The sequence below is a fragment of the Canis lupus genome, chromosome 25 (genome assembly GCF_048164855.1).
Source record: "Canis lupus baileyi chromosome 25, mCanLup2.hap1, whole genome shotgun sequence".
In the NCBI taxonomy this organism is placed as follows: Eukaryota; Metazoa; Chordata; class Mammalia; order Carnivora; family Canidae; genus Canis; species Canis lupus.
The window spans coordinates 124,234-141,360 of NC_132862.1; the positions used below are offsets into that span (position 1 = coordinate 124,234).

The 17,127-nt window shown below is 36.6% G+C and overlaps 2 protein-coding genes across 5 annotated transcripts in view; one reads left to right on the forward strand and one right to left on the reverse strand.

The window, feature by feature from the left end:
- LOC140616754 (olfactory receptor 6C74-like) lies at positions 1–3,755 on the forward strand. Its single transcript, XM_072797518.1, has 2 exons — positions 1–915; positions 3,738–3,755. Exons 1-2 carry the CDS (start codon positions 1–3, stop codon positions 3,753–3,755), a joined length of 933 nt encoding a protein of 310 aa, XP_072653619.1.
- A 5,374-nt stretch (positions 3,756–9,129) lies between these two features.
- LOC140616945 (olfactory receptor 6C4-like) overlaps positions 9,130–17,127 on the reverse strand; it is a 69,335-nt gene continuing 61,337 nt past the window's right edge. For all 4 annotated transcript variants that reach the window (XM_072797599.1, XM_072797597.1, XM_072797600.1 and 1 more), the window contains one exon: positions 9,130–10,094. In XM_072797599.1, the coding sequence (XP_072653700.1) occupies positions 9,144–10,091 (948 nt within the window). In that variant the 5' untranslated portion in view covers positions 10,092–10,094 and the 3' untranslated portion in view covers positions 9,130–9,143. The remainder of the gene's footprint in view (positions 10,095–17,127) is intronic.

Below are 17,127 nucleotides of genomic sequence, written 5' to 3' on the forward strand. Positions count from 1 at the left end.
ATGGAAAACCATACAACTGTGACAGTATTTATCTTAGCAGGATTGACGGAGGACCCAAAACTGAAGATTGTGCTATTTGTCTTCCTGCTCCTCACCTATTTGCTAAGCATCTCAGGCAACTTAGTCATTATTACCCTCACTTTGCTGGACTCCCATCTCAAGACCCCTATGTATTTCTTTCTTCGAAATTTTTCTTTCTTAGAAATTTCTTATACGACAGTCTGCATCCCCAAATTGCTTGTAAGCATGGCAACCGGTGACAAAACCATTTCCTATAACTGTTGTGCAACTCAGTTATTTTTTGCCTTCCTTCTTGGAGCATCTGAATTTTACCTCCTGGCTGTCATGTCCTATGATCGTTATGTCGCCATCTGCAAGCCCCTGCATTACACAACCATTATGAGCAGCAAAATCTGTATCCAGCTAGTCCTTAGCTCTTGGATCACTGGTTTCCTCATCATCTTTCCAGGACTCATTTTAGGCTTAAGCCTGGACTTCTGTGATTCCAATGTCATTGATCATTTCTACTGTGACACGGCTCCCCTCCTGCAGATCTCCTGCACAGACACACACGTGTTGGAAATGATGAGTTTCATCTTAGCTTTGGTGACTCTGCTGGTCACTTTGGCCTTAGTGATTCTATCGTACACATATATCGCCCTGACAATTTTAAAAATTCCTTCTGCCAACCAGAGAAAAAAGGCTTTCTCCACCTGTTCTTCTCACATGATTGTCATCTCCCTCTCATACGGCAGCTGCATCTTTATGTACATTAAACCCTCGGTCAAACAGAGGATATCCTTGATGAAGGGGGTGGCAGTTCTCAATACTTCTGTTGCTCCACTTTTGAATCCCTTTATCTATACTCTAAGGAACCAGCAGGTGAAGCAAGCATTTAAGAACTTGCTACAAAGAGTTCTGTCTTTATTCAAATAGAATCATAATGAGATATATAAGGAAGGTTAATAGGGAAAATTGCAAAGGATGTGGTTAGATTGGGTCCCAATTTTACTATTGCACCATCCAAAATATAATCATATTTTTCCTTTCACTTCTTTCTGAAGTGTCATGATGTTTACATTAGCTCCTGTTTCTCAATAATGGCTTCCATTTCAAAATACTAAAACTTTATTTTTCTGTTCCATTGTAAGCATTGTCAATTTTTTAAAAACATTTTTAAAAAAGATTTTTCTTATTTATTCATGAGAGACACAGAGAGAGGGCAGAGACACAGGCAGAGGGAGAAGCAGGCTCCCCTTCGGGAGTCTGATTCGGGACTGGATCCCAGGACCCCAGGATCACCCTCTGAGCTGAAAGCAGACACCCAACCACTGAGACACCCAGGTGTCCCAACATCCTCAAATTTGACTCATTTCTTCTCTCTGCTTCTTCCATTTAAATGTAGCAAACACTTCAAAGATTATTTTAGTCAACTTTATATATTAGTTCATGGAGACTTAATTATATTTATATCTATGCGGTATATTGTGTTCTTATATTTGATTTTCTACAAAATCTTGTTAAGTTCAAAACAATTATATGATATCTTCCTTGGGATTTTACCTTTCCTTGGCTTTTGTGTCCTGATACACATTCTCTATAGTTTTTAAATAAAGATATTTAAAAGTGGGAAGTTGAGATTAAAATATCAATATCATCCTTTGTCTTGAGAATTGAAAAAAACCCCACTATGCTAGTGTAATAAAATATCATATGGTATATAATTTTTATTTTACATTTTATGCCATATAAGTAAATAAGTAAATAAATACTGACTCATGTATGTGTACTAAATCAAGTAACTTTGAATAAGAATAAAATGCATCCTGGAGAGAGAGAGATCACATTTGATGCTTTATCAGCTATTCCTTATTCTTCTTGGAACTGACTGTGTTTCTTAGATTATACATCTATAATATAGCAATAACCAGTTTTTTTTTAATTTTGAGATATTTTTAGGCTACTTTGAAAGTGTAAAATCAGTATTCTCCAGACTAAAAAAACAAAATAAAATGAAAACTTGTAGAATAAATTATCCTGATTTTATCTTGTAAAAAAAAATGCACTTTAGAGAGGTATGATAAGTTACTCTCGTCACATAGCTAGTCAGAGAAACAGAATTCAAATTCATTTCTGCTTGATTCCAGAGGCTATGTCTATCCAGTACCAGCAATCCCCAGTTTGTAGCAAAGACTCGTCTACATGTATTCTGAAATGATGATGGATTCAGTTTTGGGGTTGGGTGTAGAGATGCAATAAGAGATTCTCACGCTGATTCCATTGCCTGCTAATGTAGTTTATTGTAGTGCTTTGTCATTTTATATATGTGATATGCTACTTAAAAATCTGGAAGACTCTGTAATATAGCAGTTCTGTACTTAGAGGATGCTTCCTACAGTTTTACCATATGGCCTGGTATACAGTCAAATTGTCTTGAAGTAGATAATTGCTTTTGTATACCCCAAATAATCTCCCTCTCTCTCACTGTCTTTTCTTTTTCTCTCTTTCTCCCTCTCTCTCACATCCACACATACACACCTTTCTCTATTTCAATAAATTTTTCTTTCTTCTTCCATTTCTTCTCTTTTCTTTTTTTTTCTTTTTTTCATTATCTTCTTTTGGTAGAATGACTTCTGTAAGTCATATGCGGATCTATAAACCATAGTTAGCTAATCAAGGCTTTGGACTCCCTGATTAGATCAAGACTACACTTCTACCCTGTGCTTTACAAATGATCATATTCTCTCTACAAATAAGAACTCAATTAGTGTTGGGCATGAAACTAGTCAGTTCAGTAAAACTCGATGTGATAAAAAAATTTGTAAATGTTAGAATATTCTTTTCTGTTATAATTACAGCTATAAAAATAAACCCAGAACTTTCAGGAGTTCATTAAATAGAGCATGTTTACTTCACTATGAAACTAGGGTAAAGAAAAGCAGAGCCAAGAAATAAACTGAAAGAATATGAATGCCAATAACTTAATTTGATTCTCCGTAACCAATAATATGAAAGCTCATCCCTTGGAATTTCAGGTGGGACTCTCTATACTCATAACCAAGGCGAATCTATCTAATTGTCTTATCTACTAAATGTTCTCTCTACCCGTTGGCCCTTGGTGGCTTAGTCCTCAGGTAGAAAGCAAGAGAAAATGAAAACTAAGAAAACTTTTACTCCCTATTTTTTTTGTCTACTACATTTTACTTAATGTTTATGCAAATACCATCAGGCCAGATAGTCCTAGAAATCTGTTTCAGAAAGGGACAATATTTAAGGTGTTAGGTATACAACAAAATTGAGCACTTTTAGGTATACAACAAAATTGAAAGGAAGGTACAGAGATTTCCTATAAACCCATGGACCTCGTACACACACAGCCTTCCCTATTTACAACCTCCTCCAGCAGAGTGGTATGTTTGTTACAACTGATGAACCTATATTGACACATCATAATTACCCCAAATCCATATTTTGCATTATGGTTCACTCTCAGTGAGTGTTCATTCTATAGATTTGGAAAAAATGTATAATGATTGATAGACATATAAATATATAGCTACGTAGATGATATAGATGGTTGATAATAATACAGATATTGATGATATGTAGACATAAATCCTCTGTGGCCTGCCTTCTCATCACTCCCTATCCCTCAGCCTCTGAAAACCATGGATTTTACTGTCTTCATTGTTTTTCCTTTTCCAGAATGCCATGTAGTTGGAATGGTAAAATTTCAGATTGTTTTTTTCACTTAGTGACGTGCATCCAAGTTTCCTCTGTGTATTTTCATGGCTTGATAGCTCATTTATTTTTAGCACTGAATAATATTCTATTTTCTAGAAGTATCATAGATTATCCATTTACCTACTAACGGGTATCTAAGCGGCTTCTAAGTTTGGGCAATTATGAATAAAGTTGCTATAAAGATCCGTGTGCAAGTTTTTGCGTGGACATGTTTTCATCTCATTTGGGTAAATACCAAGATGAGTGATTGCTGGATCGTATAGTAAGAATGTGTTTAATTTTGCAAGAAACCGCCAAACTGTCTTCCAAAGTTGCTATACCATCTAGAATTCTACCAGCAACAGATGAGAGTTCATTTTGCTGCACATCCTCATCAGCGTTGGGTGTTGTCATGTTCCAGGATTGTGTGTAGTGGTGGTATCTCCTTATTGTTTTGATTTACATTTTCCTGATTACACATGATGTGGATCATCTTTTTGCGTGCTTATTTGCCATCTCTGTAGTATCTTGGGTGAGGTGTCTGTCAAGATCTTTGGCCCATTTTTTAATATTGTTCTTTTTCAGATTGTTGAATTCTAAATTTTTGTGTATTTGAGTTGACAATCCTATTTAGATGTGTTTTCTCAAATCTTGTCTCCCTGTATGTGCCTTGTCTTCTCATTTCCTTGACATTATCTTTTGGAGAGCAGAGGTTTTTAATTTTAATGAAGTCCAGCTTATCCGTTATTTCTTTCATGGAGTGTGCCTTTGATGTTGTATCTAAAAGATCATTACTAAACCCAAAGTCATCTAGATTTTCTCTATGTTACATTTGGAGTTTTAAAGTTTTGCCTTGTGCATATAGGTCCACTCTCAATTTTGAGTTCATTTAAGTGATGAATGTAAAGCCTGTGTCTAACATGGCATGAGGAAGAATTGAAATGTGTTAGCTGTTGTCACTTCTGAGCTCAGGTTTACTGGTGTCCTATAAAAGCTTGGACATTTTGCCACAGAGCTAAACATTGATAACCGGATTTGGAGTTGGAGAAGATGAAAAAAGATCTAGGTGAAAATGGAACAATTACCAACAAAATAAACCCAACCATCTCCCACCAACAAGGTAAACCAGCAGATAAACACAACCTGTGTGAGCTACCAAATGGCTTCTGCTTTATTCTGTTCTCCAAATATCCCAAATAATCTCTCTGGTGGTTCACCGTAACAGGAAACAAACAGGGAAGGGACATTCTAGAGAAATAGTTCAGCCTAGCCACATTGAAACATTACAACGCCTTCAGAGATATATTGCCAGAGTGCCTAAGGAAACTTTTGAAGTTCATTATCTTGATTTCAGCAATGGTTTCACAGGTATATATAGGTATCAAATCTCAAGTTATAAACTTTATTGGATGCATTTTATTTTGCACAAATTGTAACTCCATAAAATTGTAAAAATAATTAAACAAGGGAAAATAAAACAACAGCAACAAAACCTGCAACCCAGCCTGAACTTAACTCAGATTCTAATTGAATTAAGAGACACAGTTATTATTCCCTCTTATTATTCTCCTGGAGGTCCTAGGGTTCCTCCATCCTGACTAATTTTTTCCCCCTATCTTCTGCAGATTTTCAACTACTTCAACATAATGTTCCTGGATTTTTGATTGGTTGGTTGGTTGATTGATTTACTTTTGTGTTTTAATTTAATCAGTGATTAACAGAATTTTGTCTGTTTGAAAAGCAGTCGCCTATGTCAATAGTGTTCAGCTACGTATCATTATGTGATCTGTCTTCTGAAATTAAGCAGCCACCATAATGTGACATAATGTTTTGGATAACTACGATTGATGTACTGATGATGTGGAAAACAAATAATCAAGTGAACTAATGAGTCAGTTACCTGTCAATCTAAATAACTAACACAGTATGTAACTTACTCACCTGTTAACATCAGCCATGTGTCAGGTACTTAGGTGTTTTTTTTTCTGATCGATGAAATTATGGCAGGTGTATAAAAACTAACAAGTTCTACATTTTCAATCGTCTTTCCCCATGGCTTCGCAGGGCACTGTTTTAGTATTTCTGCTACTTAATAGAATCTGCATCTAATGATGGGTGAGTAAAGAATTCAAGAGTACAAATTTAACTATATGCTTTAATAAAAGTTTGTTAATATATGTAGGATTCAATTTTCTTCATCTGTACATTGAAAGGATTAAAGTAGAAACATTTATAGCTTCTTTAATTCATTATTTGGCTTCTTTAAATATGAACAAGCAATGTTCAGAAAGATCAGCTTCTGATGGGCATTCTGCCTGAGGAGATCAGATTACAAAAATGTAAAGTTTAGCATGAAATTTAGAAAGAATATGATTTAAGCTTACAAGATTATTAACACCATAGATACTATTAATATAGTTTTTTTTTTCATATGCTTGTTAAAGAGAACCAGAACAATGATTAGGCACATCACTAAATTGTAAGAATTTGCCATAATGATATGTTGCTAATTAACCTGAATTTGAATCATCCCTTTACCTCTTTTCTGGATTCACTCAGAGTTTAATGTGTGTATAAATCATTATTAATCAATTTCCTGTCAGTTTGAAAACAAACAGGTATAATTCTCAATGGGGAAGCACTGGGAGCCTTTCCCCTAAGATCAGGAACAAGACAGGGATGTCCACTCTCACCACTGCTATTCAACATAGTACTGGAAGTCCTAGCCTCAGCAATCAGACAACAAAAAGACATTAAAGGCATTTGAATTGGCAAAGAAGAAGTCAAACTCTCCCTCTTGCCGATGACATGATACTCTACATAGAAAACCCAAAAAGACTCCACCCCAAGATTGCTAGAACTCACACAGCATTTTGGCAGTGTGGCAGGATACAAAATCCATGCCCAGAAGTCAGTGGCATTTCTATACACTAACATTGAGACTGAAGAAAGAGAAATTAAGGAGTCAATCCCATTTACAATTGCACCCAAAAGCATAAGATACCTAGGAATAAACCTAACCAAACAGGTAAAGGATCTATACCCTAAAAACTATAGAATACTTCTGAAAGAAATTGAGAAAGAAAGAGTGGAAAAATATTCCATACTCATGCATTGGCAGAATTAATATTGTGAAAAATGTCAATGTTACCCAAGGCTATTTTCACATTTAATGCAATCCCTATCAAAATACCATGGACTTTTTTCAGAGAGTTAGAGCAAATTATTTTAAGATTTGTATGGAATCAGAAAAGACACCGAATAGCCAGGGGAATTTTAAAAAAGAAAACCATAGCTGGGGGCATCACAATGCCAGATTTCAGGTTGTACTACAAAGCTGTGGTCATCAAGACAGTGTAGTACTGGCACAAAAACAGACACATAGATCAATGGAACAGAATAGAGAACCCAGAAGTGGACCCTGAACTTTATGGTCAACTAATATTCAACAAGGAGGAAAGACTATCTATTGGAAGAAAGACAGTCTCTTCAATAAATGGTGTTGGGGAAATTGGACATCCACATGCAGAAGAATGAAACTAGACCACTCTCTTACACCAGACAGAAAGATAAACTCAAAGTGGATGAAAGATCTAAATGTGAGACAAGATTCCATCAAAATCCTAGAGGAGAACACAGGCAACACCCTTTCTGAACTCGGGCACAGTAACTTCTTGCAAGATACATCCACGAAGGCAAAAGAAACAAAAGCAAAAATGAACTATTGGGACTTCATCAAGATAAGAAGCTTTTGCACAGCAAAGGTTACAGTCAACAAAACTCAAAGACAACCTACAAAATGGGAGAAGATATTTGCAAATGACGTATCAGATAAAGGGCTAGTTTCCAAGATCTATAAAGAACTTATTAAACTCAACAGGAAATAAACAAACAATCCAATCATGAAATGGGCAAAAGACATGAAGAGAAATCTCACAGACGAAGACATAGACATGGCCAACACGCACATGAGACAGTGCTGTGCATCACTTGCCATCAGGGAAATACAAATCAAAACCACAATGAGATCCCACCTCACACCAGTGAGAATGGGAAAAATTAACAAGACAGGAAACCACAAATGTTGGAGAGGATGTGGAGAAAGGGGAACCCTCTTGCACTGTTGGTAGGAATGTGAACTGGTGCAGCCACTCTGGAAAACTGTGTGGAGGTTCCTCAAAGAGTTAAAAATAGACCTGCCCTACCACCCAGCATTTGCACCGCTAGGGATTTACCCCAAAGACACAGATGCAGTGAAATGCCGGGACACCTGCACCCCGATGTTTCTAGCAGCAATGTCCACAGTAGCCAAACTGTGGAAGGAGCCTCGGTGTCCATCAAAAGATGAATGGATAAAGAAGATGTGGTTTATGCATACAAAGGAATATTACTCAGCCAATAGAAATGACAAATACCCACCATTTGCTTCAACGTGGATGGAACTGGAGGGTATTATGCTGTGTGAAATGAGTCAATGGGAGAAGGACAAACATTATATGTTCTCATTCATTTGGGGAATATAAATAATAGTGAAAAGGAATAGAAGGGAAGGGAGAAGAAATGGGTAGGAAATATCAGAAAGAGAGACAGAACATAAAGACTCCTAACTCTGGGAAAGGAACTAGGGGTGGTGGAAAGGGAGGAGGGCAGGGGGTGGGGGTGACTGGGTGACGGGCACTGAGGGGGGCACTTGACGGGATGAGCACTGGGTGTTATTTTGTATGTTGGCAAATTGAACACCAATAAAAAATAAATTTATTATTATTTTCTCTTCTTCAGAGCTTTCTTTATCTTTCTTTATCTCAAATATTTAATAGACTAAGTTCTCAGTAAGTGAAACACTAAATTTAAATCTGAATAATATAATTCGAAAATAACCAACTTTCTATTAACTCCCTAATATATTATTTGAGCTATTATTAACAAACCAAAGTAGATTTCTTCTGGGTGTAAATTTGATTATTTAGTTATCAACTGCAGCAATTGAACACCATATGGCAGTGAGTAAGATAAGCAAAACTCAGTAGTAAATAAGTAAACTATTGGAAGTCATATTCTCAATCTGCCTTTCTCCCAAATGTTTTCCTTAAAAGTGAGGTAAGATAAGGAAAAATAGCATGAAAATGTTTGAAGATACACGCAGATATACACACAGGTCTGTAAAATTTTAATAAATAAAGTGGTGTCAAAAAAAAAGAAATAAAGTGATGGCAAAAAAAAGAAAGAAAGTGATGGCAAAAAAAAAAAAAGAAAATAAATAAAGTGATTGCAAAATAAGCTTCATTAAATAAGTAGCTTTACTGTTTTGGTGTCCAGTTAGGAATATTGATGATAAATAATAGCAAACGCTTCAATGTTATAATAATGTACATCTATAGTTTTCCAAACATTTATTTATTATTTTTTTATTATTATGAACCTCACTTTCGTTTTCCTGAAAACATCGTTATCTTGCTGACCATGTCTTTGAAGGCTATTTTCACCTGCTTGTTCCTTAGGGTATAGATGAAAGGGTTCAACAGAGGGGCAACTGAGGTATTTAAAACAGCCACTCTCTTATTAAACGTTTCTGCATCCTTAACAGAAGGATTTATGTACATAAAGATACAACTTCCATAAGAAAGTGAGACCACAATCATGTGAGAGGAGCATGCAGAAAAGGCTTTTTTTCTTTGTTGAACAGAGGGGATTCTCAGAATTGTCCTGATGATGTACGTGTAGGAAAGAGTCACCGGCACCAAGGTCAAGATGAGGGTAACTGCTGCAAAGATAAACTCCATCACTTCTATGAACTGTGTGTCTGAACAGGACAGATGCAGCAGAACGGTATAGTCACAGCAATAATGGTTGATGACATTGGAGGCACAGAAAGGCAGCTGGAGAGTCATTGCATGTGGCACAACGACAACCAAAAAACCAGAGAACCAGGAACACAGAACAAGCTGAATGCAGAGTTTCCTGCTCATTACAGTTGTATAGTGCAGGGGTTTACAAATGGCAACATAGCGATCGTAGGACATGGCAGCTAAAAGATAAAATTCAGTTGCCCCCAGAAGGATGGCAAAAAAATACTGAGTGAAACAACCAGCGAAGGAGATAGTCTTGTCTCCAGTTGCAATGTTGACTAGCATTTTGGGAACAAAGACAGAAGTAAAAGATATTTCCAAAACAGAAAAATTCCGGAGAAAGAAATACATAGGAGTCTGCAGGCGATAATCCAACAGGGTCAGAATGATGATGGTCAAGTTTCCCATGATGCTCAAGACGTAAGTTAGCAGCAGAAAAGGGAAAAGCACAGCTTGAAGCTCAGCGTCATTCGTCAGTCCAAGAAGAATGAATTCTATCACCGATGTCTGGTTTCCCATCATTAACTTCAGACAAAGAAGACAGAAAATGATAATAACATGAAGCGATCAACATATTTTCTTATTTTTCTAAATTAAATTAGCCAACACATAGTACATACTCCGTTTCTGATGTAATATTCAGTAATCCATCAGTTGTGTATGACACCCAGTGCTCATCCCATCATGTGTCCTCCTTAATGCCCATCACCCAGGTACCCTATTCCCCCCACCCTTCTTCCCTCCAGCAATGCTGTTTGTTTCCTATAGTTAAGAGTCTCATGGTTTTCCTCCCTCTTTGATGACTTCCCATTCAGTTTTCCCTCCCTTACTCCATGGTCCTCTGTGCTATTTCTTATATTCCACCTATAAGGGATACCACGTGGTGTCTTTCTCTGATTGACTTATTCTGTTCAGCATAATACCCTCTAGTTCCATCCTCATTTTCTTATTTTACTTTATAATTATCAGAGGTCTTGCTTCTTACGAACATTTTCAATTATTCTCACCATTTTTTTCGTTCATTTATGTTTTTCTTCTTAATCTTTGTATTTTGATTTTTCTTTAAGTTATTGGATGTTGTTGGGACGCCTGTGTGGCTCAGCGGTTGAGCGGGTGCCTTGGGCCCAGGGCGTGACCCCGAGTCCCGCACTGGGCTCCCCACGTGGAGTCTGCTTCTCCCTCTGCCTGTGTCTCTGCCTCTCTCTCTGTCTCTCATGAATAAATAAAATCTTTTTTAAAAAAAGGCATTGGATGCTGTCATATGTATGTAGACAAACCTAAAACAACTTTAGAGACTAGGTTTTATTTGATTAAATAGATTTCTTAAATCAACCTCGTAATTCTCAGTTTCTGGCCAATGGAGTAAAAATAAATCAAGGTATGAACTACAGGAATAAAACTGAACTTGCGAATAAAAAAAATGAACTTGGTTATTTTCTTCTTTTTGCTGTTTTGTATTTTTTATTTCAATTTTCTCATTTTGAAAAATAATTCTGTGCACTTATTAAAGCTCTACATTTGGATCGATTTTTTCCCTAATTCTTTTTTTTTATGATTCTAAAATCTATTTTAGCAAATCTATACAGTTGCTATCTTATTGGACTACAGTATATGGTTTTTAAAAGGACGCTGAGGAGGGCACCGTCTGATGCCCACTTCAACTGCAGCTCGTTTCCTCCTCTGGCGAGAGCCTTTGGACCGAGTTCTCCACCCTGGGGCTGGAAGGGCCCGGCCCCTCGGCCCCCATCCCTGCAGCCCTCCGCGGGGGGAGGGGGGGGCAGGTGTGCAGGTGCAGGTGCAGGTGCAGGCAGCTCCCGGGAGCCAGGCCGAGGGTGAAAGCAGCCCCCTCACAGCTGAGCTCGGAGTGCGGAAGGCAGGCTCGTCCTCAAGGAAACGGCCACAGGCATCTCAAGTGACAAGAACATAGGCGCCCACACAGCACAAATACCAGACCCTCCTAGAGGATGAGTCTGAGAAATACAGCATGGTCGTGGAGGAGGTGGTGCGGGCTACAGGCTGCACCTGTGCTTGGGCCTCGGGCTGGGGGCTGCACCTGTGCCTGGGCCTCATGCTGGGGGCTGCACCTGTGGCCAGGCCTCAGGGCTGGGGCCTGCACCTGTGCCTGGGCTTCGGGGCTGTGGGCTGCACCTGTGGCCGGGCCTCAGGCTGTGGGCTGCACCTGTGGCCGGGCCTTGGGCTGGGGGCTGCACCTGTGCCTGGGCCTGGGAGCTGGGGGCTGCACCTGTGGCCAGACCTGGGGGCTCAGTGCTGCACCTGTGGCCGGGCCTTGGGGCTGGAGACTGCATGGGCTGTGGTGTTCACTACAGCCCCCCAGCCCCCGCCCTTCAGCCCCGAAATTGTTAATAAAATGTTAGGAATCATACTACTTACCTTTCCTGGCTCATGGCAAAGGCTCCATAAACACTATCACCATTTAATATAGATACATGGGTGGATTGGTCAGTACTTGGCAAAACTCAAAATAATCTCACTGATGGTGCTTTCTGGCTGAACGCAGGTCCCATCAGCAAATTATAGTTCCTTAAATGTCAGCTCAATCTCAGCTTTTCATAAATTTTATCTAATAATCACAATCAACAATAATTTTGTCTCCTCTCCTTTATTAAACTTGACCACAGCATAACACTTGGTAATAAAGTCAAATTAAGGATCCCTGGGTGGCGCAGCGGTTTGGCGCCTGCCTTTGGCCCAGGGCGCGATCCTGGAGACCCAGGATCGAATCCCATGTCAGGCTCCCGGTGCATGGAGCCTGCTTCTCCCTCTGCCTGTGTCTCTGCCCCTCTCTCTCTCTCTCTCTGTGTGACTATCATAAATAAATAAAATTTAAAAAAAAAATAAAAAAAAATAAAGTCAAATTATTTTCCAGTTATATCAAGTATGTACATTTTACCTGTCAACTTTAACATAAATGAGTTACCCCTTAGAATAAGGTCTTATTTCTCTATATATTTTATACAGAGGCCAGAAAATTGTACAGATTTGGTAAAAATTTAATGTGAAATATTTTTTTGACTTTTTTTAGATTCATACCCCTATTTTATTAAATGCTGTGGTTTTTATGCAAGTAAAACTTCCAATTAAGGGTATGCATAAGCCCCTTAAAATTTTCTTTTAATATTTTTCAACATCAGACACAAAGAGATATTAAGGATATCTCTTTATCTGGCTTTTCTCTACTCAAAAAAACTATAAAATTCTTTTCATTTTAACAACTGACATGTTTTCATATTACACTATGTAATAAGTTAGTAATAGCTACACATAATATATTCTTATCAAGGTGAAAACTCCAGAAGTATTTAATAAATACAAAACAGCAATTTTGCCAACTTAGAAAGGCCAATTGTCTAGAAGAATTATATCTGGAAAATTTCAGAGTTCCTAACATAATTTCAATCAATTTGTACTCTTGTAGATAATTGTCTCTTTTGTTAAATACCTCTATATCAACATATTTTAAAAGTATAATATGCTATGCGCTTATCAGGGTTATTAAAAATTCTGTTTTGTTAATGATAATTAGATTAACATATCAAAAATGTAAATTTAAATATTAGTAGAAATAATGGCTTACCTATGTCTGAATGTATTATCTTTACTACTTTGTAATGAGTACAGATAAATAAACGTAGGAAATTAAAAAATCATGCACAATGAGCTTTACAGCAATATTTTATATGCAGAAAAATATTAGGGCACACCTCTTTCACTTTCACCTCTTTCACAAAATAGCTCATTAAATTGTAATATTGCCAAAGCTAGTTGCAATAAATCTTGGGGATTTGAACAATTGGTAATGACGTTCTGTCTCTACACGAAAATAACTAGTGTCAGATAATTTGGATATATTGATGTTAATCTTCTCATTTGAGATTTTAACTATTAATGAAGACTGAAAATTCTAACTTAGAAAGTACTCTTGCAATTGCATTCACTAAAGAACATTAATATCTCAAAATTTCTATTGTTTAAATAATCATTTTTGACACAGTTAAAACTTTGTAAATGATTCTCACATCATAGAAACACTTTACTGAGTAAATAAGTGTCCAAGAATGAGAGCAAAAACATTTATATATTAGTAAGTGACATCACCATCTACTGAATAAAAGAACAAAATGAAAATTTTTATATTTGAAGAAAAACTTATATCAATCAAATTTCTTTCATCAAAATAAAAGATGATAATCCTTTATAATAAATATTCCTAGAAAAATAATATATATGCTATATGTGATATACACATAGTCATATGTATGTATATATGATCAAATAATAAACATATGACCCAAACAAGATTTACTTGGCAAAAATATATTTACTTAAAAGATTTACTACTAGAACACTGCTTTTTTTTTTTCTAAAAAAGAAGAAAGTTTATTTTTAATTAAAAGAATGTGGAAGAGGGATCCCTGGGTGGCTCAGTGGTTTAAAAACTGCCTTTGGCCCAGGGCGTGATCCCCGGGTCCTGGGATCGAGTCCCACATCAGGCTCCTTGCATGGACCCTGCTTCTCCCTCTGCCTGTGTCTCTGCTTCTCTCCCTGTCTCTATCATGAATAAATAAATAAAATCTTAAAAAGAAAAAAGAATGTGGAAGAGCTTTCCCAATCTTTTCTGGATAGCTTCAGTTATCTCCACCTAAAGTAAAATCATCTCTATGATGAATTGTATATAACTTTCATATTTAGCCTTTGTCTCCTTCTGTGGCAGACCTCTTTGCTAGTTTAAGAAGCATTTAGGAGGAATGTGAAGAATATTGAATCCATGAGAAGTAGAAATGGGCATCGTGGTAAAACAGAAGAAAGTGTAATTTGACTTTAAGCTCTATTCTGTGAGTGTGGTGTAACATTTTCTGCCTGAAAATATGTATATATGCTAAACTATCGTATTTTGAATTTTTTACCTGTATTTGCTTAGATCGATCAAAATTTTATTTAGAATGAGTACACAGTTGTGTCAACAAGCAAACGTGAAAAGTGGACAAAACAGTAAAGAGACTTTACACCTCTAATTCAATACAGCCACCAACAATCCTCTCCTACCTCCAAGTGAGTCAGTTCTGCCTCAGTTTCAAATGAGCTCCTTCCATGGCTAAAAAAAGAGAATATAAAGGTCTAGGACCCACTGGGAAATGGTCCCTGAGTCATTAGAATTTGTCAGCTTCAAAATGCTCAGGAGGGCAGCCCGGGTGGCTCAGCGGTTCAGCCCAGGGCCTGATCCTGGAGACCCGGGATCGAGTCCCACTTTGGACTCCCTGCATGGAGCCTGCTTCTCCCTCTGCCTGGGTCTCTGCCCCCACCCCCCACCCCGTGTGTGTCTCTCATGCATAAATAAATAAAATCTTTAAAAAATAAATGCTCAGGAATACCTGGCTTTCTGTCCCAACAAAGATAAGTCAAGTTAACAGGTAAAAAGAAGAAACAGAGCGCATATAAGCAGATTGAAATCCTCGGCCAAGCCTCCCTGGCCGTTCCACTGGTAGGATTGATCTATCAGTAGTTTTCTTATTCATTCTGGTTTATGTGAATCGATATCTTGCTATTTCTCTGCCAGCCAAGCCCATTGTCAGCTCAAAGCCTTTGCAATGGCTTTTCCCTCTTTCTGTGATGTTTTTTTCTCCAGGCGTCGCATGTTTAGCTCTCTCATGTCACTGAGAACTCAGAATGGGACAGGCCTCCGGGGAGGCTTCCCGATCATACTACCCAAGACAGCCACTGCTCAATCCCTGTCGAACACCTTAACTGGCTCGATATTTTATGAAGAGTATGTTTTTTTGTTGTTCACACCTCTCTTGAATTCTATTAGTTCTTTATTTGCTGTGTGTTTATTGTCTAGCATCTCCACTAAGTGAAGGACTCCATGTACTAGCTTCTCTGTATGCCTGTAGAAGTTTTGGGCAACTACTAGATTCTTTATGATACAGCAGGGTATTATATATGTGTATAAATATATATACATAAGTATATATATTTTATACAGAGACCAGAAAATCGTACAGATTTGGTATAAGATATATACAAATATATATATATCAAAAATGTATATATGTATATATATATATATAATTTCTTGTCCTACAAGAGGGAAAAACAGCATTATACCTTTGCTGAGTAAATATTTGTTGAGGATTTATTTAAGCCAAATTAGATGTCTAAAACAGATACTCTGTTTTATTGAGGTATAAATTCATTATAAATATATAATGAATTTTACATGTTTAAAATATATAGTTTGATAAGTTTTGAGATATGTCACAAATGTATGAAAACTTCACCACAATCAAGAAAATAAATATACCCATCCAACCCTAAAATTTTCTCATGCCTTGTAACCCACTCTATGTTCTCACACAGTAGACAAATTCGCTGGGAAAGGCTTTATTAACTTTGCAACTGCGTGGGTGTTATTCCAAAGATGAAAAAATAAAGAGCCTATTTTTACCAACTGCCACTCTAATTTCTCTAATTAAGCATTATAAGCATAAATATATTCAGATATTGTTTCCTTTGCATATTTTCCACAAATATTCAACATCATGTCATTATCTTCTTTTCTGTAGATGATACAGTAAATAGCAAATGTTATTTATAGCTATTCTTTTTTTATTTTTATTTTTTCTACTCTTTTTTAAATAGCTATTTCTAATCATCCTTTTGTCATAAACCCCAGTGAGCAAATGCATGTTTTATTTTATGAAAAATAAAAAATTAAAAATATAAATAAATAAATAAATAAATAATAAATAAATAAATTAATTAAAAATAAAAGGTAAAAAAATAAAATAAAAAATAAAAGGTAATTTATTAGGACTATTCTGAGAGTACTGGTATCTGGAGGCCAATGGGTTGATTAGGGCCAAATCTAGTATATCCTTATCTTCACTGATTACACGTGTAAATGTCCTATTTCTAAATAAAGTCACATTCACACATATCCACTATTTGGACTTCAGCTTATCTGGGAGGACACAACTCAATTGACAACAGTGATCACAGATGTTGTATGGAATACAAATATCCTGATTATCATTAAAAACATAAGCCTGTAAAATAAATAAATAAATAAATAAATAAATAAATAAATAAATAAATACCCAACCTATAAACAAGTGTATTAAAAAAGAGAAAATGCCAATTAACATGCAAACAGCTTCCTTCATTTCTTTTTGCCCTTCACTGCCTGTGTTCCCTTGCAAACACAAGGCATTCTTCTTTTTCAACTTAAAGTTATTTTTGCAAATTTGTCCATGACAATTCCTACGCCGTCTCTCAACCTCTTTGCCATTTATAATCCAAACATTATTTATTGTTTCAAATTTTTGTTTTATAGAATTTTAGAACTTGCTTATTTATAGATGATCAAAGTGAGTCTCAAGACTTTCTATCTTGATCAAGGTCAACACGATAGTTAATGAAAGATCCAGAAATAGCATCTTGGTTTTTATTTATTTTATTTTCAGATTTCACTATTTTTATTTTTTTCCATTTTATTGCGATAAAATTGACGTATAACACCATATAAGCTTAAGGCGTAGGG

Excerpts from the sequence above, each read along its gene's own strand:
- LOC140616754 (XM_072797518.1), top strand. The coding sequence starts at position 1 with ATGGAAAACCATACAACTGTGACAGTATTTATCTTAGCAGGATTGACG.